Below are 9094 nucleotides of genomic sequence, written 5' to 3' on the forward strand. Positions count from 1 at the left end.
ACAAATGAATAAACCAACTCAGGGGAGCCGATGTGGCTCAGTGGTTGAGTGCCGGCTTCCCATATACAAGGTTCCAGGTTCAATCCCCAGACCCGGTACCTCAAAAAAAGAAAGAAGCTTTCTTAATGACTCTCAGGCCTAGGGGGGGAACACCTGGATGAGATGAAATTGAGCCTTCCCCCACTCTCCAATCTGTCAAAAGCCTCTGGAGCAAAGCCCTAAGCATCAAGGTCAGACTGTTAATATTCCCAGCCTAACTTCCCTGCTGCAAATAAAAAAATGCTTATTCTAATTTGGCTGACTGTCCTGCTATGCTCAAGACACAGAGAGGCCACTCTTCTGTGTCTCACCCATTGAATCTCAGTTGGCCCCTTCTAGGACCTTCTAATCCTATCTCTCCAAATGTTAGAAATGTGGTTCACAGGACAGTACCAACTAAACTGGCCCATTCTGGCCCACAGCCAAACCATGGGGACGTGGCTCTCATCACCCCTCTCAGACCCCTTACCTGACCCGTGGTTAAGTCCTGTCATGGATGGTCCTATGGATAGAAGTCCTTGCCTAGGGTAACCAAACTGCCTAAATCCATTTGTGTCTTCTGCAATCCAGGGACTTAAAAGGAGTGACCTCTGGCAGGTCGTCTCACTACAATAGTGGTAACCTCTGTAAACTCACTTCTTCAACAGGGAACTGATAGATAACCGCTTCTGTTTTTTGAGGAGACTGGCAGGCCCTTACGAGGCTCTGTTTTGCCCCAGTCAGTTTCAGGAGTCCAGTTTGAATAAGTTCCAGTTAAGCCTCATGTTCTGAGCTAATTCCCCAGAAACAGGAATTGTGGTCTTTGAGTTAACATTTTGTCTGTGCCAGCCAGACTGCCCAGTTTAATGTCTTTTCAATTAGTGAACTTTTCAGTAATAATAGCATTTTAACAATGAAGGTCTAAAGAAAAATTATGTTCTTAATTTTTGCTCAAAGGGGGTAAAAAAAGATTTCTAGTAATTGTATCATTATAAATTCTAAAGTGGTGACCGTTTGGCTATGTTACTAAAATTGTAGCTAATAATTAAAATAAAGACTTAGGTAAATGCTTTATCAATAAAGAAGATGATACAGCATATTTTTCTGAGCCAGTGTCAGAAATGGCAGCAAACAGCCATGTGCTGAATTGTCACACAATGCAAGTCTTTAAAATTCCTTCTGGATTTGAAGGTATTAACAAGTCCCTATCAACATTCTCTAAAGGTTTTTGATGTCATTTTAGCTATTGAACTAAAATATGTGAACTATTACTTTGTTGATTTTGTTCTTAAACCAAACTGCATTATCATCTGAGAGTGTGTTCTTAAAGTATTGTTAAAAGTACTTTGAAAACTTGTAAATCCCTGTAATTTATGTTTCTCCTGTCTCTGCTGTTTCATTCTATCCTTCTGGTTTTAATTTGAATGCAGTCCTGTCTGGGTGTGTACCTGTAAAATTGTGTTTTTCCAAGTACAATTTACAGTCCTGACCTTAGGTTTTACAGTGTTCCTAACCTTCGAGGAGCTGTCCTCCTGTACCAAGAAGTGGGCTTTGGGTCACTCAGCTCTTTCATATTAGAACTGTCCAATCAAGGTTACTTGAAACAGATCTGATTTTGACATTTCATAGTTTATCATGTAGGCCCACAGAGTAAATTAGGAGGACTTCCCTGCAAGCCCATTAATTGCATTGCCCCATTTCTTAAAATGTATACAGTTGTAAACCTAGACTGCTTCAAGACAACAGTCTCATTTGTCTAAACAATTCTCCCTTTAGACCCAGTGGCACTGATAGAAACAGATAAGGAGTATGGATCGGAGAAAGGGTCTTTCCAAGGCTGTACTTGCTGAAACTGTGCCATTCCCCTTACAATCCCCTTTTCTTTGCATGGCTTGCCTACATACGGAATAGATGTATCTGCATCCAATAAATTCAGTAAGCTACATTAGAGGAAGACTGCAGTGGGCAGGGCCATGGGAGAGGGTATTTTACTTTCTTGTGAGTGAGCTCTTTGCGGTTTTTAAGAAATGTGACTACTCTGGGGGATGGGGGGGGGGTAGGGCACACTTTGTTAAGCACGTGTATATCCTGAATCCATTTCCATCGCAGCTGCTCCTTTCATGATAGATTGTAATCATTTTTAAATAGCTAGAGAACTTTTGGAATTTTTTCCTTAAGTTAGGAAATGAGATTTCTTTATTTTCTGTTGTTCCCAAATATCATTCTCCCTGGGAGTAAGAGCTGCCGAAGGCCAGGCCCGGGGCCTTTTGGTAGCTGACCTGGGACTCCCCCTTTGTTGCAGGTAATCGTCCAGTCGGGCCGCCACCCCACAGTGCTGCAGAAGCTCTGCCAGTTGCCTTTCCAGTATTTCAGTGATCCACGGCTCATCAAAGTGCTGTTCCCTTCACTTATCGCTGCTTGTTACAACAACCATCAGAACAAGATCATTCTGGAGCAAGAGATGAGCTGTGTTTTACTGGCCACGTTCATTCAGGTATCTTCTACATTATGACTAAGTCTCTGGCTTTATGTATAAGCTAATGCGATTGAAAAGAAAAGTAAACCAGCTGTTTATTATTCTTGCCCTCTATACTTAATAATTTCACATATTTCTGTGCTTGAAAATTAATTCCTAAATATCAGAATAATAGAATTGGTGTTGAGTGTTGTATAATTTCTACCTGGAGGATTTTAAGAAAAGGATATTCTTCCAATTAACAAATTGGTAAACCCACACTCAGAAAACGTTTTTAAAATACTGCCAGACTTCTTTAAAGCTTTAACGACACTGAATGCAGTCGTTAGTTTTTAGTCTAGCTATAGGAAATAGATAATAATTGCTGAAGAAAGATCAGTTAAAACTTAGTTTATCATAAATTTTTCAATAAATATAATTTCTATATAGTCAGAAAACTATTATATTGCTTTTTTTTCTATCTAAAACTTGTGATACCAGCCTAATATTTTTATGACCCAATTAAATTCTTTAGGACTTTAATAAGAATTACTACTGTAGCAAAGCAATATTTCCACATCTCAAGTAACTCAATCAACTGACCTTTAACATTAGGTAACTCTAATCCTGGACTTTTTTTTCTGTCATTGTAGATAATTATTGACTGAAAATGTTTCATTTCAAATGTACCACCACAAAGTCAGTGTGCTTTCACTCCGTGACACACGTTATTATGGGACGATGCTTTCTGTTCTCTGTAATAATGAAAGAGAAAGCAGAGCTCCCTATTAATATTGTTTCCTATTCTAGCTACTACGCATATATCACTGTCGGATGGGTGTGAAATCAGCCAGCTGGTTGGGAACCACAGAGGATGGCTAGAGTTTCCCCAAGCCTTTTTCACCTTAGATAATAATTAGTCGTTTATATTTTTTAAACTTTCCTCTATTAGATGATCAATTAATAAACAGGCAAATTATGTTTTGAGATACTTTATTCTCAGCTTAGGTTTGAGTCTAGGTTCCATTTTCTGAAAGAAAAAAATTTCAAGTCAAATATTCAGATCTATAGGTGGGATATGGATTTTTTCAAAAACCTCATATGGCTAAATTAAAATCTTGAAAATTTTTATAATATAACCATCAAAATAACATTTAGACTTTTTCATATATTCAATCTAATTTAACATATTTAAGTTAATATAAAAATACATCATAGAGAATTTTTAAACCATGATCTTTTAAAATTCAGGTCATTCCTTCTTCATTCAGAGGAAATTTTTGAGTACCCACAGTATGCTGGGCACTGCCCTAGGTGCTGGGGATAGAGCAGTGAACAAAACAGACAAAAAGTCCTGCCTTTACAGATCCTGCATTAAAGTAGGGGAGTCAAACAAAAAATAATAATAAATTTAAAAATAGCATTCCAGGCGGTGGTACGTGCTTTGGAAAAAAATTAAGTCAGGAAAGGGGGTGGGGACTGCCTGGGACTGGGGAGAGGTATCCATTTTTTATGGGTGAGCAGAGAGGCCTCAACTAGACAGTGATTGAGTAAATATGATTTAGTACCAACTTTAAACTTAGTTCCTTTACATTTTCAACAGCTTGGAAAACAATTTATAAAACAGAAATGGTATCAGAATGTAAAGTAAAGATTATATATGTATGTTTTCATCTGATATTGATCACAGAGTACTTCTAAATCTACCCTTCTCTATTACAAGAATCCATATTTAACACATAAAATCTGTAATAGTACAGAAATTTTTTATAATGCTTATTTGGGATAGGAAGTTAGACTAGTAGAGTTAAAGTTTTTTTTCCTCTGAACAATTGTGCTTGAGGGTATGTATATTGGATTTTAGTTTATAAAGTGGTTCCTCAAGGTTCCCATGTGTTAGATTATTAATATTCACTAGAAAATGATACTAAAATAAGAGCTGATAGTTTATCATGTATTTCTGAAGATTAACATATCATATACTACATTTTAAATTCTCCAACTAAAAGTAAAACTATCAGATTTTAAGATTTAGCTCAAGAGCTTATATATTGGTGTGTTTTTTAAAAAACAAATCTATCGAGATTTTAAGAGAATAAATTTGGCAAAAATTTTTTGTTTGTTACATGTAAAATTAAGTTGTAGTTTCCACATTATGCAGAAACATGGCCTGTGATGATATTTAGCAAGATTTAAGAGTTATCACTATTTGGTTTAAATTTATAAGAACTGAGAATATGTAACAAGTTTCCTCAGTTTTTATATTTGAGCACCAAAATAATCGTGCAACAGAGGTTGCGAAGTGGTTGCCTCAGAATTCAGAAGTATTCTTAAAGCTACCTTCAGCAAAATTCTCTGTTCATACTACTGGCACAAAAACACTTTTTTCTTTTCACACAGGATTTTGCACAGACTCCAGGTCAGGCAGATAACCAGTCTTATCAGACCAAAGGTATGTCTCTAAAATTAAATTTTATTTGTTTTTTAGCCAAACAGACACATTTCTCCCCCACTCCCTGAAACTGTTAGAGAAATCAATTTATTATATTTCAACTAAAAGATTTGAGATTCAGATACCAGTTGTATTTCAGTAAGTAAAAAAATTAATTTTGTCATCACGCATGAGTGCATCAGAATACACAGAGAAATCTATGGAAGTAAAAGAAAAGCACAAAACATCTTTGTGTGATTTATACCCACCTCATGCAAGATATAACGAATGGTAAATAATTACTAAAGAGCTGCTTTGTAAGACAGGAGCCAATCAGATAATTAATATTGGCCTAAATTACTCACATAAATGCTGAAGTCACATAGGTGTGGCTCTCGATGTTCAGAATAAAGTTATCAATGATAGTAGTCCATACTTCCCCCAAATTTTAATTTCTTGAACATTTTATTGAAATAATTGTTTTACGTAGAGAAAAAAACATCAGATTAGCAGCATTCAGGAGCCAAAACGTGTACAAGCTTTTTTCCTATAGTATTCCTGCTGGAATGTCTCCTGTGATCAGAGGTAGAGATTTAGAATTTTAAGATGCATACTTACTTTTTAAAATGTCCTGCCAGCCAGAGCAGAGCAGAAAAGTACAAGTTGCTCTTTGTCTGGAGGTCATGACAGTGTCTCTGATTAATGAGACCCTAGTCCAGATTTTCCCCAATTCTTCCACTAGTTTGATATACTTTAAAGTGGCCAGTCAGAGGCCCACTCCCAATGGGGTCCCCACCAAGAGCTCTTACTTGGAAGGGGGTCGTCATGGATTCTGTCACAAAAGAAAAGGCCATCTACGGTGGGGCGGGTGTTTCAATGTGTAGTGAAGAAAAGGTAGCTTAAAGGTGTTGCAATATCATGAAAAAATGTCATGTTTTCTTGACCCTGGTACCCAGAAAAGTAAACAGAAAGATATGCAACTTTTCAGAAATTCAGGTCAGTATTATAGAACCAGAATTAGTGCAAAAGTTCAGTTCTGCCTTTTTTTTTTTAATCTACTGCAGCCAACTTGAGAGAAATCAGCATATGTTATGATTTCTCACAATATTTTTAAAATTTTGAATACGTGAGGACTCTTAGAAAAATTACCTAATATATTTCTTTTTAACCATACAGCAATATTTTTGCCAGTAAGAAATACAGACATTCTTTTTTCCTTACTCATTCTCCTAATCGCAAAAGATGAGTAACCGTCTGCTGCGTTTCTGGAAGGCAGAGTCCTACGGACTGCCTCTGATGGGCTGAGGCCTCAGAAACCTCAACTTTTTTCTCTTCCAATGGACCATCCTCTCTTTCATTCCTTCCCCACTTACATTGGGCTTAATTCACAGAACAACAGATGGGGAATTGGTCTCTGCTTTGCTCAGAAAGTTTCATCACTATGTTGGTGACAGCTCATGATATTCTGACTTGACTTAAAAAAAAAATTTGATGCCTCACTAAGTCACCAGTTTGCAGCTTGGATATCTGTTCCCCTTTTGGTCTTACATTAAGTCCCAATAAAATGTTTCAAGAACATGTTGAGTTCATTGCCCAGGTGAACCTTTCAGTAAAAAGCAGCTCCTGGTAGCAGCACATTCTTATTTGCTGAAGAGAATTAATAGTTTTCAAATACCCAAAGCTCACTGACTCCCCAGCTCTAAGATTGTTTGCTTGGCTGATATCGCTAGCCAGTAAAGTCATGAATTCTTCCCTCTGCTTTATTAGAGAGGCAACTGAATGTCATCTTTGAACATTTCTAAAATTATGTTTTAAATTAGACTATTTTAGAAAACAAATGTCATGGTTTACATACAGATTTACCCTTTCAAGGCTAACGTAAGGGTAGAATACATGACTGTCATTTTCTTTTGTTCACTATAGCTTATTTTCTCCCTTGATAAGTTTCTTACTCTGGAGTCCAAAAACAAATTTTTGGTAATGTTTTACATAAAAGTTAATGTCCGAATATGTTAGACTCACAAACTGTATTGTGATTAAAATATACATTATATAAGTTTATACTGGATAGATATAGACAGGTAACCTTGTTTATATAAAGTATATCATGGTAATTTGAAGTATATGTAGCTATTAGATATCAAAATAAGTTTACTTTCTTAAACTATAAAGAATTTAACTCTTTTCTCTTTTTTTTTGCTCAGGAAAATGCCTCAGTTCTCAAGACTATCTTGAGTTGGCTAACAGATTTCCTCAGCAGGCCTGGGAAGAAGCTCGGCAGTTCTTCTTGAAAAAAGAGAAAAAATAAGTGTTTTGGTTGGTTCTGCATTTGTGTACCCTCATTAATATTTTTAATTGTTCAAACATTCTAACTATTCTTTAAGAAACTCGTTTTCACATGTTTATACTCCCCCCGTGTAGATATGGTATATACTTTGCACTATTTATAATGACTGTAGATACTTTGAAGCTCTACTTGCTAATTTTGCAAGTTGAGTTTATTTCATTTATGCACAATATTTTGGGATTTCATAATTTCCATCCTATAATATATACCTTGCATTTGTAACATGGGTGAAATTCGACATAAAGTTAGCAAATGTTTTGTTCTTGTAATAAAATAACTTATTATGTTTGCAATGTGACTTTTATTTCAAAATTGGTGTCTTTGTATTATTGCTGATTTTTCTTGTTAAAGCAATACAAATTTCAAAGAAAATACTAACACCTGAAGTATCTTAATTAAAGACTTAATTCAAAGTTCACCTGCTCTAAATTTCCCTTTTTAAGGTTTGCTGTAAAGATGTTTGTGCTATTTTTTACATTCTAATTGCATAATCTGTTGGGAAGAGCAGACTATTTAAAATGAAATTAGAGTACTGTATTCCTTGGTCTACCTAAACTTTCCTATCAGACAATACTGGGAGCTTCCTTTTAGCATCGTGGGCTGAAATTATTCTCCAGAATGAAAATTAGAGATCCAAGTAATGAATTATCCTAAGATGTTTTCTCCAGTAATTGTGAAATGAAGCAACACTGAGGTAAAAAGGAAAGCAGAAGATCAGACTCTGAATAAAAGTTTTAAACTACTTCTGTGCACCACTCACACGCGTGCAAGGTCTGCCTGGGAGAAGGTGACCTTCTCATATCTTGTTCTCATCGTTGCCCCACCTTAAGCCTATGGTCTGTTCTAAACCATTCGCTGAGTGATATCAGTAATAATTTCTGTCAGATAAGAATCAACCATTACCAAGAAAAAAAGATCTGCTTGGAAAAAATGTTGATCCGAAAATTTATCAAACGCAAGACTTTCGGGTGGTAGAAACTGGAAAACACAGGCGTTTCATCTGTTCTTTTCAAGGCAAACATTTACCTACCTAACGTTCAGGACACTTTGGAGGCTCACAAACCTGCCGAGTTACGTATATATTCTTATACTTTATACTTCTTTGCAAATCAAGAAAAAACAAAGAGGTCCGATTATTTAAAAAAGAAAAAAGACAATTCATCCCCTGCGTTCAGTGCTGCGGCGCGGCGGAACCCCGGCGTCCTCCAGGTGCTCCGCGCCGCGGCGCCGCGCGCGACCCCGGCCTGGGCTCGAGGGCGGGAGTCCCGCCAGCCCCGAACGCAGAAACAGGCTCTGGGGGAGCGCCTCCCGCCGCGGCAGGGCCCGCACCCGGGCTCGGGCGGTGACCCGGCCGCGGCACCAGGACCCCCGACCCGCCTCTCCGCGGCGCGCGCATCCGCACCCCGCGCTGGGCGCGGCGTCCCGGGGGCGGAGGCGGCCACTGTCCAAGGCAGACTCAGGCGGCCAGGGACCGACGAGGGGAGGCATTCCCGAGCCCCGCTTGCCCTGCGCGTCTTGGGGCGTCGACGCAGAATCCCTGTGGCCGAAAGAAATAATCAAATATTTATAAGATTTCCTGCAAGACGCTTCACAATAGAATATACTTATCTGGTCGGATATTTGCCAGAAAGTCATAAATAATTGAGACAGCTGTGATTAACCTCCCAGAAACCATAGCAGGATTCGCAATTAAACATTTAATTGACAAGTCCCATTGCCCCTCTCGTCCCCGAGAAGGGGTTTGCTGGAGAAACCCCGGGCCCTACCTCCGGGGAGCCCCCAGGCTCGCGGCCGCGAAGGTCAGGCCAGGGGTCTCCTGGCCGCCCCGGGGGGGTCTCGGTGA

The 9094-nt window shown here is 38.3% G+C and overlaps 1 protein-coding gene across 6 annotated transcripts in view; it reads left to right on the forward strand.

Moving 5' to 3' along the window:
• Window positions 1-7669, forward strand: part of SCAPER (S-phase cyclin A associated protein in the ER) — a 616772-nt gene extending 609103 nt beyond the window's left edge. For all 6 annotated transcript variants that reach the window (XM_004468178.4, XM_004468179.4, XM_071214311.1 and 3 more), the window contains 3 exons: window positions 2321-2512; window positions 4874-4925; window positions 7109-7669. In XM_004468178.4, the coding sequence (XP_004468235.1) occupies window positions 2321-2512; window positions 4874-4925; window positions 7109-7212 (348 nt within the window). In that variant the 3' untranslated portion in view covers window positions 7213-7669. The remainder of the gene's footprint in view (window positions 1-2320; window positions 2513-4873; window positions 4926-7108) is intronic.
• Window positions 7670-9094: the final 1425 nt, after the last annotated feature.

The sequence above is a fragment of the Dasypus novemcinctus genome, chromosome 3, assembly GCF_030445035.2.
Source record: "Dasypus novemcinctus isolate mDasNov1 chromosome 3, mDasNov1.1.hap2, whole genome shotgun sequence".
In the NCBI taxonomy this organism is placed as follows: domain Eukaryota; kingdom Metazoa; phylum Chordata; class Mammalia; order Cingulata; family Dasypodidae; genus Dasypus; species Dasypus novemcinctus.